At 42.1% G+C, this 18,543-nt stretch overlaps 1 protein-coding gene across 3 annotated transcripts in view; it reads right to left on the bottom strand.

Annotated features, from left to right (window-relative positions):
- LOC119178754 (uncharacterized) overlaps window positions 1–18,543 on the bottom strand; it is a 112,152-nt gene that overhangs the window by 84,329 nt on the left and 9,280 nt on the right. The window contains exons 2-6 of one of the 3 annotated variants that reach the window (XM_037429996.2): window positions 14,205–14,302; window positions 12,448–12,536; window positions 10,081–10,165; window positions 8,642–8,797; window positions 2,322–2,381 (exon numbers count right to left, since the gene is read on the bottom strand). In XM_037429996.2, the coding sequence (XP_037285893.1) occupies window positions 2,322–2,381; window positions 8,642–8,797; window positions 10,081–10,152 (288 nt within the window). In that variant the 5' untranslated portion in view covers window positions 10,153–10,165; window positions 12,448–12,536; window positions 14,205–14,302. The remainder of the gene's footprint in view (window positions 1–2,321; window positions 2,382–8,641; window positions 8,798–10,080; window positions 10,166–12,447; window positions 12,537–14,204; window positions 14,303–18,543) is intronic. The other 2 variants (XM_037429994.2, XM_037429995.2) reach the window with 2 other exon arrangements.

The following is an 18,543-nucleotide window of genomic DNA, read 5'->3' as shown; positions in this document are numbered from 1 at the left end:
AAAGCTTCAAGACGGCCTCGATGTAGATGGTGCATGTTTTGCCAGGTAACTGAGCTCTGCGTGAAATCGTTTGCTTCGCCTGCTTCACCTTAGCTGTTGAGTCACCAAAACACCTCTTCAGCTCGTCCACGAAAATGTCCCATGTGGTCAATGCACTCTCATGGTTGTCGAACCAAAGAGACGCGGTGCCGATGAGAAAAGACACCACATTCTCGAGCTGCTTAGCAGTGCTCCAGCGGTTGCTGCGACTCACTCTTTGGTAGTGCTTGAGCCAGTCCTCAACATCGTCAACCGGCTGCCCCGAAAAGGTCCTCGGCTGACGTTACGGCATGCCACAAAGAGCTTGTCCTGGCGGGTGAGCATGTTGCTCATCAGCAACGAGATTGTTATGGCCTGCTCCCGCGTCCTCCATGTCTGGTAGCTGCGGTGGCAAGCCTGCCAAGCATCTGCTTTGTCGCAAAATCGGTAGAGCTGGGTCGTCCAGATCGATGTACCCGGCACCTTCCACCAAACTGTTACAAGTGACTGTGTTTATTTAAAGATGAGGTGAAATGGCATTGTGAAAGAGCAGCGTACTTCTGAGACAGGCCTAGAACGCTTCAGTATGATTAGCAAAGTTATCTTGCCTACTACTTCCATGTGCTGCACTATGCTTGGGGTCTCCAGACATCATGAAACCTATTCAATATTTTGTCACTTGATTAGGGCCACTTGCATTATTTATAATTTAGGAACAAGGTGTTCAAATATACAGAGATACTTTTTTTCTGCTAATTCCACTGCAGTCTAACTATCCCCGAAGTAGAAAGCACAATTTCCAATTCTTCATCCCTGCTCTTCTTCAGTCCTACCTTCACATGTCGGTGCCAAGACTGTTCTTACTGGCGTGTGTGCGTGTGTTTGTATGAGGAGGGGATGGGTAATTCACAAAAGCAGAGTTCCTGTAGGGGGTTAAGGAAATAGAAAACTTCATGGCTGGTCTTTAGTCAGCTCTTAGAAACACTAAGGTAGGAGAGAGCAGTAATTTTTTTTTTGGCGGTGGGGGGGGCCTGCCTGCACCCTCTTGGCAACACCCCTACAGAGCTCATTCAGCATCCTCATAGATGCCCACACTTGTGTATTCTTCATTTGTATCTCGTGTTATTGCGCAGTTTTTAACCAAGAATCCTCATAGAATTGCTCCAGCTTTTAGTAATGACAGGTGTAAGGTAAATCACACCCTTGTAATCTTTGTAGTTTATAAGTCCTATTTAGTTTTATAACATTGCTTGATACCCTTTTATTGATACTGACACCAGATTTGCAAAAGCTATTCATACACTCCTCTGTGAATGAGATTTGAATATTTATAGCATGAAATGGAGGCTTAAAGTGATACAATTACAGGAGACTGCGCGGTTGAAGAGATGCTCAGCTCTTCCTTGACATCTTCACTTTTATTTTTGATGGCACCTTTTCGTAGCCGCCTAGTCGCAGAGAAATGGCTTGTTGTACACGCCAGAGTTTCACTTCTGGCACATCAAGTCTCCCAATCGCCCCTGCCAGCGCTCAATTACTGTAACGGTCTCTTCATTCGACCACGAAGTGCTCATATGCTGCGACGTAGTCGAGAAGCCGGGGACACTTATAATCAATTCGCTTCGAGGTGCTCCAACTGCTCTAACGGTGCGAGAGTAGCACTTGTCGTCTGCTTCTCCCATAACTACATGTGGTCAATACGAATCTTAAAATTTGCAACATCACAGATATTTTTCTAATTAGAACAGTTTAAAATTTCTTTTACAAATAAATATCTAGCTTCTTTAATCTGTCTTTACAGAACAAAGCTTGTTTGTCTTGTTTCTTTTGCTTTTAACAAGCTCGGCCAGGGGGTGCAGACGACACAAAATCGCCATCTCCCAGCCAGATCGCAATGTGCGGATCGCGATACTTTTGATCCGAATCGGGCCTGATCGCGATTAAATGTGACCGTGTAGCAGCACCTAATCCGGATAAGCAGTGATTGCGATTAAAAATGCCCGTGTGACACTGGTATAAGAAAGTTACCACCATCTTGAAAGACTTTACATAGGGATCATGTCCTAAGGTATTATCTTTATCACTATACAGCTGCACTGAGACAAGTGTGTTTGAATGTAAACAGCAAATGAAAGCCCATGGGGGTGGGAATGCTCATGCGTATCAGATCATCAACTTGAGCTTACCCAGCCTATATGCTGTGGTAACAAACAGACTACAACTATCAGGACACAAGAGGCCAGTGAGACATATTAGTGGCTAAGAGTAGGGAGTATGAAGGTGTAAAAATGTGCTTCACTCACAGGAGGTGGCAAAGTTGGAGGGCTACTCCGCTCTACTTTGATGTCCACACTCATTGCGCCCTGAAAAAGATTGTTTTCCTCTGAGCCGAGTGTGAATATAAAAGCGCAAACGGTCATACACACTTGAACAGCTGAGGTTTTCCATGGAAAGCTTGTCACCAATATACAGCCACTCCGTCTTTATTTGTAAATACATGTTCGCAGAGTACTTTTCTGGCAACTGGTGTTGATTAACTTCCCTTTCATTCCTAAAGTGGCAGGCATCCCATGAGATACCGCAAAGGGCGTTATTCTGGTTGAATATTCATTGTTTCTTTTCTCGTCTCTCAACTACTTCCAGGATGCTTTCAATGTGATGCAGAGCGCAATAGAGGTTGCAACGTTAATCGCTCCTGCCTCCCTTTTATCTCCAGCTAGTTGCGATATGTTCCTTTTGCATACCTATGAATTGCTCCGACAGCATAGAAACTTGTTTCCACGGTTCTTTGGGGATAGACAGCGCCGGTCAAGTCCACATACGTCGAAAACACGGGCGGCATATCACCAGGCAATATTGCATGACTTAATAGTACCAATATCAGTTCACAAAGCAGACAGGACTACGATTACACGAACGAGCTGGCTACAAACCACTCAACTGACGGCTGCGTGTGGTTTTCTGCTTGAAGTACAAACCACAATGTCCTCTTTGGCAAACCAAAATCTGGTGGTGGTAGTGGTTAGACGAGGAGAAAGGCACCTAATTTCTGTAGCTCAATCAAAGCACGGCAGCCTCTCAAACACCAAAAATCTCTCAAACAACCAATTCGAACTCCCATACGCAGACTGAAGGCGAGCAGGTGATGAGTAGATGGATGGATTGATATGGCAGAAGGTCGTGGGCTGTACCCTTTAGATTGGGCGGCCGCTATTGCCATCTAGCCGTAATACTGAGTGAACCAAAAACTAAATTTATATATATTTTTTTAAATCGTGAAGTTGAGGACCGGTACTTGCAGTGAAGGGTTTAATATTCACTCGTGCCTTGATTTTAGCCACCGATAGGATAACGTCCTTCTAGTTAATTCTACCCGCTTAAAGTCTATTTTGCTCACCGTATCCCTAAACCCCAGTGCTTTGAAAAGCTCTGCGCCATCATACTGAACTATAGGGTGAAGCTAGACCACTGTAGTGAAGCCCTTTACAAAACATTATCACGTGTTCGGCAGTTTCCGCATCCTCTCCACACGCACTGCATACCATGTCTTCGTACTCCTTCCCCTTCGGATTTGGACCGATATGTCTTGGTTCGCAATACTCCCGTCCTGGCCTCAAACAGTAAAGAAGTAGCCCGAGTATTATCATAGATCCTTTCCTGGGCACTTCCTGCTTAGCAGTTCGATAGATCTCCCGTGCGGACTTCTTAATCATGCCAACTCTTCACATGTCGGTCTCAGTTTCCTTCAGCTTCTTAACCACTAGTTCTTTTTGGTTTGGCCACCTGCGGTTTTCTAAGTATTTACCCGTCAATTTTCTGGTTCAGTTCCTCCATTTTGTATCGATATTCATGTACAAGTAGCTAAAAACCTTCCTAGCCCAACGCTCCTCCCCCATTTCTCTCAATCGCTTCTCAAATTTTGTCTTGCTGCTAGATTCCCTGCCCTCAAATGGTGTCCATCCCATATCACTTAGTACTCCCTAATTTGGTGTATTCCCGTGAGCTCCTAAAGCAAGCCTACCTATTCCACGTTGCCTATATTCTAATCTTGCTTGAACCTCTGATCTCATGCACAAGACCGCATTGCCGAACGTCAGACCAGGAACCATGACACCTTTCCGAAATTCCTCTCTCAACATCATACCTATTGTAATTCTACAGTGCCCTATTTTTCATCACCGCTGCATCCCTGTATCCTTTAGTCGTTACGTACATTTCGTGTTCCCTTATAGGTACTCGGTCCTATTGCTTATCCACACGCCCAGATATTTGTATTTATTCGTTATCTCTAGCGTGACCTCCTGTATGGTAAGCTCACTACCTTCATTATCATTAAAAATCATGACTGCCGATTTTCTCTTACTGAATCTCAAATCTAAACTTATCTCCCTCCTAACCACAGATGTATATAAACCTCAGCAAATCTTCCTTGTCGGCCATTAGCACTATGGCATCTACGTACATCAATGCTGGTAGTGCTTGCTGAATGAGTTTTCCTTGTTTGATGAAAGAGAGGTTGAAGCCAAGTCCACTCCCCTCTAATTTGGTCTGTAATCCTTGTTGGTATATCATGAATAACAAGGGCGACAGAGGACACCCCTGCCTACGCACGCGTTTTATTTTTGTGGGCTCGGATATCTGTTTTTACCATTTTATAACGACCGTGTTACTTCTACAGATATCCTTTAAGAGCTTAGTGACTCCATTCTCCACACCTTGTGTGCAATGGCATACGAACACTTTCGCATATATATATATATACATATATATATGAGCCTACAAGGACAATTATCACAGCCGAAATGTTGGCGAGATTCAAAATTTCAAACTTCACTATGTTGTAACATAAGGCCTCATAACAATTTGATTCTCCCATAAGGACATCATTGAGTCATTACCCTTGTGATGGAAAACTTCGCCTTCCTTGTTGATTTCCCCAGCATACAGCCAAGAGTGACCGCTGTCAAAAGAGGGGGGCGGGGGGGCTGAGCCCTCCCAAATTTTCTCAGTGAGGGGCTTGTGCCCCCCTTGCCCCCCCAGCTGATACGCCTATGCTAGTGCGTTCAGAATTCCCCACAAGACCTCTTCAACCACGCTTTCGTCTGCTCCCTTTATATCCAGAAATGCTAGCCACAGGGGCCTGTGTTCCTTTTCTGCTATTTTGATACACTGCGTCAGTGAGAACAGATTATCTTTCAACCTCCTTTGTTTTCGAAACCCATTATGCAGTTACCCCTGTCTTTCAACCTCCTTTGTTTTCGAAACCCATTATGCAGTTACCCCCGCGCCCCCTCATCCTGTATCCATGCCTGCAGTCTTTCCTTTATAATCTGCATGACCAGCCTGTAAACCACTGATGTCACTGTTATGGGACGATAGTTGCTCATGTCAGCTTTGTTTCCCTTTCATGCTCATTCTGCTAAGTTTTTATTCATCTGGGACTTCACCATCGATTATTGTTTTGCTCACTGCCTCTCTCAAAGCCTGCTTAGACTTCGGACCTAATGTCTTTATCAGCATAATTGGAATGCCATCTGGGCCTGTTGATGTACTACTAGGAAACCTCTTCTCAGCCCTTTCCCACTCTCGTGAAAATGGAGCCTCTGCACCAATTGACCATCCTTGTCTATTAAGGTGCATAAGACACTTCTTTGTTGAAATTCTTCTGTCACCCTTGTTCTTATATATTCAATAGCTTCGTCCCCTTCTAACCTAGCACCTTGAGCTGTAGTTATAAACATTTGCTCTAGGCTCATCTCATTTCTTAGGGAGTTTAGATGGTTCAAAAATTTCGCAGCTGCCTTTCTACCTCTTTTATGTACTTCTGCCAGCCACTGAGCTCCCTTTGTTCTAATCTTTTTATTGATCAGAAGGAATGCATCCCTTCTACAGCTTAGAAAAATTTCCCATTTTCTTTCAACATCATCTGTCGGTTCACCCTGCTGCTTAGCATGTCTGTGTTCCCTAGAGGCTTCCCGACGTTTTGCTATGGCTCTCTTGACTTCCTCATCCCACCAACTCTTGGGCTTGTGTCTTCTTTTCCGGGGTGACTTGTCAAGTGCCTTAGCAAGCTCTAGCTCAAACAGTCTCATTAGATTCGTGTACGTCCACATTGTTTTATTATCCTCAGTGATTACTTTCTCAATTTATTTAGTAACTATTCTTATCTGCATTCCTGAATATAAATTTCCCTGTAGTTGTTCATCTTGCCTCCTTCCCACTTTCATTGCTCTTCCAAAACTTAGCTTCATGCGTTTGTTATCACTACCTAGACTTCTGGAGCCACATTCATCTATGTGCATTCCCCTGAAGAAAGGAAGGGAAGTTAACCAGCCTATAGGGAGCTGGTTTGCTACACTGCACATGGGAAGGGGGTGGCAGAGATGAAAGATAGAGAGCAGAGAGGAAAGAGAGATAAACACAGCACATTCGGCAGCACACGCACGCACACTCAGTCATAGTCCATTCTAGTCTTTCGCGGTGTGTGACATTGCTGTTACAGCCGCTTCTTCAAGCCCATGTCGCCTAAGAATTTCAACACAGCTTTTGTCGCCTTCTGTTGCAATGTCTTCTCTCAGGCACTTGACAGAATAGTGTCCACTGACATTTGGCTGTTGTCGATGCGTGCAAGAAGAGACACCAGTGACTGTATCTGGTTGTCATACAATGAACAGTCACACAGGATGTGGTGTAGCGTCTCTTCTGCATTCCCCTGAGCCTATCATACATCATATGCGAGTTTAGTACATAAACGATCGTCAACTGCAGCCTTCCTACCTTCGTGTTATTTGCCCTTCACGCTTCTTAGTACTGCAACTGATAAAATCATGCCTTTCACACATATCCATGATCATTTTGCCTGTTGGGTCAGTATACCCATCTATATCTTCTATGTGCGCATTCATATCTCCTAGTATTATTGCCTCGCACTCTCTTCCTAATTCCTCGGTGTCCTTTATTTATTTTATTTTTTCAGAATACTGTCAATCCCGTGATGGGATTTTTACAGGAGTGGTGTCACATTGTACATTGTAAAAACAAGCAATACACAGACTAAAAATACATGTTGCAAGCCCTTGAAATTTCAAGCAAATATCTCAAACATAGTGCAAAATTTGCTGTAGTGATAGGCAAAGAGTCTTCCTGAATATAAACATCAGATGAATTGCTGGGGCAAGCAAAAAACAAATACAAAACGCAATTGTACAGACAGAGTTAAAACTTGTGACATCATCGATTCAGGAAATCACGGCTAAATAAAAGTCAGCACACATTCACTCGCTCGATTAACAAATTTATCAACTGTCGGCTGTGTCAACACGGTGGGGTGCCGAGCATTCCAAGCGCGTATGGCTCGCGGAAAAAAAGAGTGGCCAAAAACATTGTTCTTGAAGGGATACTCATCAAGTGTCTGACAATGTTTATTTCGTGTTTGGCGCTCACACTTTGTTATACACTCCACTATATCGTGGTTTCCTCTCTGGCCTTTGCTCCCGTCCACAAGTACACCAAACCAAGGAGTGTCATCTGCCCAGCTACTTTCCCTTTTAACCATAAATGTTCCATGCATATCTGCTTGACTCTTTGCCAAGCCATACTTTTATGTATAAATGCACCAATTCCACTTCCCTTTTTGCTGCGTTCTGTTCTACTGCAATATTCCCACACGTAGTCCGGATTGCAAGGTGGTTGCTCCATGTCACGAAGATGCGTCTCCACAGCCCCTTATACCATCAGCTCCTCCTGCTTTAACTGCTCTTCTATTTCTTCCCACTTTAACCTATTGATGCCACCTTGCGTGTTAATAGATAACCTATGTCTGACTTAGCTCGGCCCTCGTGCTTACGTGGATTTCTTCTCCCACGGACCCCGTGTGGCTTGAATATTTGTGCCCCTTTAGAACCGTACGTCTTTGGCTACACTGCTGGCTTCAGGGCTCTGGGTCCCCCTAAAAAAGCTGTGGCTTGACGACCCATCCTATTACCAACCCTCCTGCCTGTCGCACCACTGTAATGAATGCCATCCTGTGCAAAGGGGCAAGCGCCGGGCTCGTGCACGTCTTGGTTAACTTCCACTACGCTGTTACCAAGTTGCCGGCTCATACCCTTGATCACACAATTGGCCTCCACTACCCTCCTTTCCATCCCGCGAGACTGCCCCCAGACCTCTGGGACTGTGCATATGGTCACATTCACACTCCCAGAGGCGTCTCGGAGCTTACACATCCCACCCTCTGTCTTACCAACTAGCCCAAGTTGCCACACTTCTAAGTTATATGTGTCTGAAGGTTCTGACCCTTGCCCTTCAGCACATCATTGGGACCATTGGGACCAGGATGAATATCCAGCAGAGCTGGATATTCATCCGTGATAGCCTGTGGGCACCCATTTTCTATCCAGTTTCTTCTAGCAATGAATGTCCGTAACATGCAGTCAGTGACATAAAAAAGGTCCGGCTTAGTTTCTGCAAGTTCTTTTTTCATCAATGTAATGTGGCTCTTAACACCGCTTTCATCTTCACTGTCTCGCACTTCAGTAACCTAAAAGAGGAATATTTCATTTAGCCAATTACTTTTTCAGTAAAATAACTTGATACACGACAAAGTCAGGCATTTGGAGCTTACAGTGGTTGGTCTTGTCACCTTTCTTAGAACTGGCTCATAAATTGTCAATGTGCCATCTGAGCGATGCTTTTTGGTAGGCACTGTTTCCCCGCGGTGGATCCATATCTGTCTTCGCTCATATTTTCCTTTGAAGCGCAAGGCCTCTCTCCAAGAATCCTGGAAATGTTTAAAAATTCGACAGTTTATTATACCACAAAATAAGAATGCCATGCCGATATTAAATTTCACGAAAGCTAGAAACTGATAAATCCGACACTTTGGTTAGCCTCAAGTTTAAACATTCTAGATCAATAAGACTAAATGTACAATTATTTAGACACATGCAGTGCAGTGCTTCCTGCACCTTGCTTATAGATGTGTTTTTTTTGTGTGTGTGAAACAAAACCAAAGCTAGTGCGCAAGCACAATATGCTACAGAACCATCACATGCAAATACATAAACTCAAGTTATCCCTTGACATGCATCACCAACATCACTACAACCAAAGTTAGGCACCTGTACACTTGCTAGCTAATCTAAAAATGCATGTGCTTGCAGCACTAGCGACCACACAGTTATTGCAGAGGATTCACACTCTGCTAAATACAGTACAACAGAACATTGATTATTTTGAAATATCAAAGTCCTGGCTCTGGCATAGTATGTACTAATAGGAAAGAACTGCCACAAAGATGAGCTCCAAGAGCAGTTGTTCATAATGCTGTATATTGTTCATACAGACATCCTTTAAAAATGTTGCATTGATCGCAGTGCCTCTCTCTTCAATGCCTTCAGAACATTAATATGATCGCCAAACACTAAGCAACTGAGAATCTTCGCATACAAAAAGCCGACCGACCATCTTGGAGTGGCCAGAATTTACATGTGCTAATGACTAGCTGCATGTTCAGGAAAGCCTGCACGCTAACCCATTACAACTGCCACCACACAGGGCTTACTCCCCTATGTGCCCCCAGCCATTTTCCCTTTTCCTTCTGCTACAATGCATGCCCTCATTTACCATACTGCACTGACATATATTAAACCATGCTCTTTCTAAAATGGCATTGCCTACACTAGTGTGATGTACCACAATAGCTAGGTCCATGGCTGCTTTGTTCAAACAAAGGGGTTCTCCCTAGTTTCATCTATATATTGAAGAAAAAAATTTTAGTCCTTACGAAATTGGAATTTCCATTGTTGTAATTTTTATGGCCACGGTACAAATCTGTGTAACAAAATACTCGTACAGAGCAATCACTAAGCCATAAATTTTGAAATAAATTTAGTTTTTCATCAATAACTAAAACAGTGAAGCAATGTAATACTGACTCTTCGTATATCCATGCCAAGTTCTACTAAGAGTGCAATAGTTTATATAAATAGTCATTCCTCTGATATCATATAAACAAGAAAAGAATTACAATGAACGAATGAAGAATAAATTCCTCTAACTTACATATCCTGTTCTAATGTAGTCAGCCAAGTTTGGAAATTTTCGCACGAGTGCTTTGGCCCTTTCTTCATACATCTTCACTGGATGCCTAAAAAAGAACATTTTGGAGAAATACTCAGCAGCTAGAAAGAAACACGAGCTCCGATACAGAACAACAAGAAAAAAAAAAGGAAGTGGCAATATGTTGTACAGTTGGACACAACCTCACGAATACAACAGACAAGTAAGGCAAGAAATATTACTCGTTTTTAAACCAGTATTATATAAATATTGTGCCATTCTTAATATTTAATGTGAACAGAAAAACATCTTTAACATTAGTAGAACTAAAATCCATAACCTTTCAATTATGGGCTCAAAGATCTATCAATTGGTAGAACATCAGACCCATTATTCAGAGGTTGTGGCTTAGGGTCCCACAAATGACAAAGATGTTTTTTGAGCACTTTTGTTAGCTTCAATTTCTGGTATAATCAATACACTACTGCTACAAAGGAACAAGTGATGTCCCCTGTGCTTTCCTTGGTTTACTTGTCTGTTGTACTCATTAAGTTGTGCCTAGAAAAATGAACATGTGCCTGAAGCAATTCAATTTTTTTTTACATATTGAATTCTGTAGATGCTCTAACAGTTGCATTACTGCAAATGACAAGGGGAGGCACTCAGAGTATAACTAGAAGTGAAATCCAATGTACAGTACAGATACAGCAAGTGGCCTTCACATGCAGAAAGCCGCACAAATGTTTCAGTTATTTGAGATAGCGGAAAACAACGCCAATATAATACACTACTTTGTTTACCAGCACTATAAGGCGATTTCATACGAAAAATTTTGAGTGCATTTTTCACCTAATCAGTGATGGGATTGGCCAGAGCCATTTTGCCATAGCTCCTGGATTAACTAGAATCTTTGGAGCAGTGCATAACGACCATTCGGAGCAGTTACTTGCCTCAGATCTTCATATGCAAATATTTGACTATAAGCCATAGAAGCTGCAACACACGTCAAACAAAATTCCTTTATGCACGCATGCATGTTCCTTTGTAGTACTCCCGAACGTGAAATTAGGTCCCTGCTCTATCTCTCTGCAGTCATCTCCAAGTTTAAGTCCAGTCAGCCAAAGCCACTTTACACTTTCAGGAACTCACTTGGTATTTGTAAATGACTCTGGCTTTCCCTGATGCCAAGCTGATTGACAAGATGTCTAAATTTTCCGTGGACTCAATTTACTTTCTAAAAATTAAAGCTTCCCATTAGTGGTGCCAAGCCTGACAGAAGTGCAAAGCTGGGCAGCCTATTTAATTTCTTTTCAGTTTTTACTAATTTCTTATTTTATTTTTTATTTCCATTTATTTTAGATTTTCTTCCTACTTTTCTTTCTTTCTCTGCATTTCTCGTTTGCTCTCTTTTTGTTTTTATTTCTTATGCGTTGTTGCCTGCGTTACGCCATCATGACGGCATTTGTGTTGTGGCCACAATCCTTGTGAGCAGTCTCTCCAAGCAGACCTCTCCAACAGAAAGAAAGGGTAGACTTGCACAGGCATACAAAGGCTGCCTTGGCAGTGCATTTATTTTATGGGGGGGTGGGGGGTGGGGGGTAGTGACGCATATTTACACCTCAGAGAAGATTATAGCAGTATCCAGGAAGCCTTCGTTAAAAAGTGTTATTGATGCAATGCTCATATGAGCACAGTTTTGTGTGCTCACATAGGCAGCTATGTTTACATGAAAACCACTCTGGGTTCCTCCTCACTCGGCATTCTTTGAAACTGAAATAACAACTGGGCACTATAAAAACTTCTCTTAATAAATAATTGCATTGCAAGCTCAAGCAAACACCATTTACAGCCGTGATAAATAGGTCGTTAGCTATTTGTTAGACAAAAGAAAACCCGATGCAAAACCTTCAGTGCTCCCTTAGGACGTCCTACTTCTTTATCAAGAGAGTGCTTAACCCTTTGAGACGCTATGTACACAATTGTGTAAACCACTAGTTCTTGCTACTTGCATCAAGTAGAGGCTAAGAAAGAGCAAGATATATATAGTACTTCAGATGAATTAAACCTCCCGCATAATACATTTGTCATGATTAAATATCATTTTGCAGTGTACTGTTGCACAAGATCACTTTTCTGAAGGCAAGAACATTCAACGAGTTGTACAACATGCCGCTTTCTGAAAGCCCAATATGAAAGCAGAATTTTTTTTGCTCCAAATGGCCATGACCAAAAATGAATTTGAACTATAGTAATATTCCTAGGCTGAGATTTGGTTTTGTTTATGACAAAGGTATGTATTAATTACTTTCGGGTAAATATATTTAATTACAAATTAATTAGGTCAAGTATATATAACATAAATTCAATTACCTCTATATTCTTGTTTCAATACAATATTGAGTGCCTTGAAGTAATGTAGTGATTTCACACATTTAGAGACGGTTCTTCACATGTGGCTTCTGAAAGGGTTAAACAGCAAGTGCATAAATAGCACAAGTACATAAAAGCACCACGATATCATATCCTGCATGAGGGCTTCGATTAACTGTTATTCCCAAAGCGTACTATCAAGGTTGATAGCAATGAAGGGAGAGAGTGGTGTACAAATTAGGCATAATAATTAGTTCATTGTTTTGTTAAAGCGTGCTTCCAACCCTAAAAGTAACCAAATTTTTTTTGTTTTTACATAACCCAGCTGCTTTATTGCTTTTTCAATGAGTTAGCTGTACATATTGAAAATGCTGTAACGAAGCCTCCGAACTCTGAAATGGGTCGAACTTTTGAGCACCTTTTAGTGGGGCTACCCAACAAGGACGCCGCTAGCGCTGGGAGTCCGTGCTTGGCCGTGACTGTTGCCATAGCGTATGATCACTGGTTGCCGGCTCATAAACACCTTAACAAATTGATGGAGGTGCTGGTGGTAACAAATTGGTGGTGGTAACACATTGGTGGAGACAACTATGTAAACAAGTTTAGAAACAGCAGAATAATTAAGAATATTTAGTTTAAATCTAAAATAGTAAGTCTAGCAGGTTGACTTAAATATTAAAAAAATTGAAGTGGCCTTTATTAAAGCCACATGCCTGCTTACAAATATGAAAAATTGCAATTACCCGCGAAATTATCACTTTCTAATTTGAGCTAACAAACCTGAAACCACCCGCTCTTGTTTCAAGTGCCTTGTCTTCTTAGAATAAGAAAAAGTGACCACTGAATGAACCTTGTGACCTTGTTGGTATGCTGAAGCACTGCACCCAATAGAGTAGCATTCCTCAGTAGTATTGCACTAAGTGCTCATGCTTTTTATAGTGAAATTAAAGGATGAGTATCTCGAGGCTTGCCTCTATGTTTTGTATAGTTACTTGATACTTGACACTTGGCCACAGTTACTATTCTCTTACCAATGCGTTTTATTACTGTACCTATAGAATCCACAAAAATGACAACCTCTGGGAGCACTTGCTTAAATGCAACTATAGCTTAGCAAATACATATGGTTCAAAGAAAAATAATGAGTAAATATATGAAGAAGACAGCTCTGCCTAGTTTGTTCACTTTGCATCTCAAATCTTTGGTTAACCTCTGGTTACAATCTTTTAGAAAATTAGCGGAAACCAAAAATGCACATGAATTATGGAACATATTTAAAGTAAAGCTTCTCAAATCATGCGATCGATATGTGCCCTCAGGAATAGTGATGCCACGTTACAGCAGATCTAAGCCATGGCGCACAAAGGAACAGTGTAGATAAGCCAGAAAACGAGCAACCACCTACACTGCATACAGAAAAACACTGTCATGACACTTGAGCAAATAACCAAGCACATGAAAGGCGTGATAAACAGAGAGAAAAACTCATTCTTTGGGTCTTTTTTAAAAAGAAGATGTAAAGAAGTCCTAAAAAGCTTTGGCAGCTATAGTCAAATTGAACGGCAAAGATACAACGTCTGTTCCGACACGGTCGTTTATGCATTTTACTTCTTCTTAAAATGCAGCTATCATGATAAAAAATTAAGCTCATGTCCTCAAGCTTACTAATGCATAAAATCTGAGTAGCAAAATTGGCACAATAGCTGGAAAAAATTTGTTGAATATATCATGCTGTAATTTATTGATGATGGACTCACCTGTATTCACTCACTTCATGTAGCTGCACCTTAAACTTGTCTTTAATCACAAAGTCATCTGTGACATCAACAAATGTACTGAAGTCCTTATCATACACCTGTAAATATATCAGCAATTTAAGTGTTACATGTGAAGCATGTGTACAACTTTTACCTAGGATTGCATAATGAAAAAAGCAGCAGTAGCTGTTTCAACTAAACATGACAGATTTAATTCTAATGAGTAATTCAATGACATTATGAATTACAATGCTGAAATAATTAAAATTAGTTTAAATTCCCAAATTAAAGCTACATGAAATATTGATATGTCATTTTTGTAACATCTACAGCAATACTAGTTGGTGACGTTTAGTTTGTATGTGTAATGGCCCAAGTACAAGACAAATGGCACTGCTGACTTCATTTAACCAGTTAATTAAAGTCCGCACTGTATCTTGTGCCTTGTTATGATTAAACTGTTACACCTACGAACTAGACATGTCACTTCAATTCCGAAAACTAATGAAATCGCATTGACAATAGTTCATCTGGAGCTTCGAAGAACTTCAAAGCTTAAATTTGAGTTCAGATGCTACTCCTGTTCTCTCTGGCATGGCCTCATTCGTTGCAATGCCTGAGCCACTTACATTAAATCTTGAGTGCCAATTTAACTTCCGAAAAAGGTATTGGTATTTCCAATTTCTTTAGGCAGTCAATCCTTCTCACGCAATTCTGTTTCTGAAAATATATTACATCATTATTTCTCTTTACAATTAACAGATTATTTTAAAGCAGTAAAAGACTGCCACAATAAAGGTGGTTATCCTTCAATGTGTAGTGTGGTAACAAAAAAGTCAAAATGCTGTGAAAACCTAAGTAATTATTTGATTAAGTGCATGGTAACACACTGAAAAGTGCACAACTAGACGTTGCTTTGTCGTAATAAATGCTTTCATGATTAAACATCGCTGTTTGTGCGATATATTTCGAAGCATATATGCATATGTTGTCACACAAAACCTCTATTGTTGTCACTTGAAGCAATATCCAGGGTAAAGACAACATCCAAGACACCAATTCCATGTCGTCACTAAAACTGGTTACTGTGCTGCTTCAAGAAGCACCTCTTTATCTTGGAGCATCACTGCCACCAGCAATATTCTTCTTGTGAAGCAGCATTATGAAGTGACTGTTGCTATACTTGAAACATTCTCGAAAGGCATGAATTGAGATATTTGATAGACAACTAACATCCTCTAGAGTCGAAAATTGCAAGCAAGGCAATTAACAATAATTTAGGGACAAATGGAGCGAAATATCAGGCCTGACAAGCGTCACTTAGCATTGGCGATATTGGTACAAACACGTGTGACAAGTACAGCTCGAGATAGGCAATTATAAAGGGTTATCATACCTGTCCTTTTTGTTTTCTTTCCTTTCCTGGTGCAATTTGTTCAAGGATAAGTGGTCATCACATTTAAAAAAGTTAATGAGAAAGTAAAGAGTTTGTTTAGATCACTGAATTGAAGTAATTCATTTCATGATGCTCACAAGAAAAAAAGTAATTCAATTACTGTTATTAAATAACTGCCAAGATCTGGTTAAAATGCAGCATATATTGCATTCAAAGGCATACAATAGGTTGGATAGGGCCGGATGGTGAACAGAAGGCACGAGAATAGGGGAAAGGGGGGGCGGTGGCGAAGCGTAGTGTGAGCCACCATCGGCGCACACCTGCGCAGGTGCAATGGTGATGACGCTGCGATGTGCTCCCTAACAGGCTGCAGAAATTAGGCGTCTTTCTTTTCCTCTAATCACTACCACCACCACCAATGGTGCATGGAGGCGTGGCTTCAGTTGAGTGTTTTTTTTTTTTTCGTGCCTAAAACAAAGTTTGCTAGAGTTGATGGCGATGTTGGCCGAGCTACCGCGGCGAATCAACAACCTTTCTGTTACGAATGAAAGACAGCATGGCTGTATTTGCCACCTCGGCTATATAAAATTCAAGTTCATGGCAGATTTGCGCTCTTATTATAATTTTATTTTGCCAGACTGGAAACGACGCCTCCTGGAATCGCAGAGGACACCGGCGATCGCATGTTCATCATTAGACGTCGCATCACCGCAATACGAGGCACTCACAAAACATAGACGCACTGACGTGGCTGTATAACCTATATGGTGTAATATAAAAATGATGCCGGTTCAAACCGTCAGGTATGTTTTCCGATTTTGTGAATGTTGACACGCGATATTCAGAATAAGGCAACCGAGAACAACTTTTGTGTACAGTGATCTGACCGAGAAGAACAAAACCACCTTCAAAGAATAAATAAAAAATAAACAAATAAATAAACTTCAAGCAACACCAAAGGCCACTGTACCGCCTGAAATACGTATTCGTGCTGGCAGTGCATTCGCTCGAGTACTCGTAGAATCGCTCTCAAAAGTTCATTACATAAAATACTAAAAAAGAACATATAAATGTACTTCGGAAAAAAACTGAATCTCTACTTAGCGGGAAAAAAAAAGCAAGAAAATGCGAGATCTCGATACTATATGTTGGAAGAGCGGCATTTCAGTGCGCAAAAAAAAAAACTAAATGCTATGCTAAGCGAGCCGATACTGTGCTATGTACCTTACGTTTAGTACTAGACCACATATCATACGAACTGTAGCAAGGTAGAAATGCCAAGAAAACGAAAACTTCATTACAAAAAATTTCGTGCGCCAATTTCGTCCACTTATAACACGTAGTCAGGTCAATTTACCGTTACTATATAATTTCTTCAAGCTGTAAAATTGCTGTAGAACCTCTATCACACGTCTCAAGCTGATCTTCATAATCATTGTGACTTGTGAAAGATATTGTTCTGATTGTGTGAACTGCAGTTGCTGAACAAAGACACATTTCGGAGTAGCTTTTTATACAGCATACATACGTATATTTAGGACTCTGCGGGGGTATAAACTAAGGACGAAAATCCACAACGAATACATCCTATACTATATGTCACGTACTAGTTTATTTACGTACAGACCTACTGGAAGGCTGAGGAACGCCAGTAGAGCGAGGAGCGTCAACAGGCCGAAAATACAAACAAGGCAAGCTCGGAAGGCGCGTGTGCACCAACGCTGTGGCTTGCCGTTTCTTGCTGCTTCATCGACGCTCTCTACATTGGCCCCCAGTGAATAGCGTAGCCAACCTGGCGACTTAAGGCGTAGTCACTATAGCGGGGTCGTAATATGGCTTCAGGCGACTCGCATGCACAATTTCTCGGCCACGACAGCGTAAGTCATCAGACTGTGTCAAAGGCTCAATCTCATAATTGACTGGTGACGTACGGGCGAGAATGCGGTAGGGCCCGTGGTATCGTGCCAGTAATTTCAACGAAAGGCCAGGAGTGCTCGGTGGAATCCAGAGCCAAACGAAAGCACCAGTCGTGAAAGTAGAGAGATGTCGGTCGGTGTCATGCCGTAGGTTCTGGTGGCCTTGGTCCTCGGTTGTCAGTGAACGGGCCAATCGTCTGCAATCTTCTGCATACCTGGCAACATCAGAAATTGCAGTGTACTCAGAGGAGTCGGGCGTGTATGGGAGGATAGTGTCCAGCGTGCACGACGGTTCGCGTCCGTACAACAGAAAGGGGAAAACCCTGTTGCCGCATGCGTAGCGGTGTTATACGCATACATGGCGAATGGAAGGACAGTGTCCCAATTGGTCTGGTCTGAAGCTGTGTACATCGTCAAGATAAATCATTCTGTGAGGCCATTCGTCTGCAAGTGATATGCTGTCGTCATGCGATGAACCATGTTGCACTGAGCGAGCAAGGCTTGAATGGCGTCAGACAAGAAAACACGCCCCCGGTCGCTCAAAAGTTCACGAAGCACCATGGCGAAGAACAAAGTTGCGCAAGATGAAAAACGCAACTTCCCTTGCTGTTGCTGCGGGTAGTGCTGCCGTCTTTGCGTAACATGTGAGGTGGTCCACGCCGACAATTATCCACCTATTTTCAAAAGACGATGTGGGAAGTGGTCCGTTTAAGTTGATACCGAGGCGGTCAAATGGACGCGCTGGACAGGGCAGAGGCTAAGTGTACCGGCAGGGCGTTGAGGTGGGGCTTTGCGTAGCTGGCATGCAGTACAAGCACGCACGTACTTGCGGACAAATGTGTACATGCCGCGCCAGTAGTACCGCTGACGTAGACGGTTGTACATTTTGAGAGCACCGGGGTGAGCGCTTTGCGGGTCGTTGTGGAAAGCAGTAAAGATTTCCAAGCACATGTGGTTGGGTATCACTAACAGCCACCTCCGGCCTTCAGACGTGTAATTTCGCCGATAGAGGAGGTTGTATCGAATA

This window comes from Rhipicephalus microplus, chromosome 1 (genome assembly GCF_043290135.1).
Source record: "Rhipicephalus microplus isolate Deutch F79 chromosome 1, USDA_Rmic, whole genome shotgun sequence".
Classification (NCBI taxonomy): domain Eukaryota; kingdom Metazoa; phylum Arthropoda; class Arachnida; order Ixodida; family Ixodidae; genus Rhipicephalus; species Rhipicephalus microplus.
The sequence above is the reverse complement of the archived record's forward strand: the minus strand, read 5'-3'. Positions and strand labels throughout refer to the sequence as shown.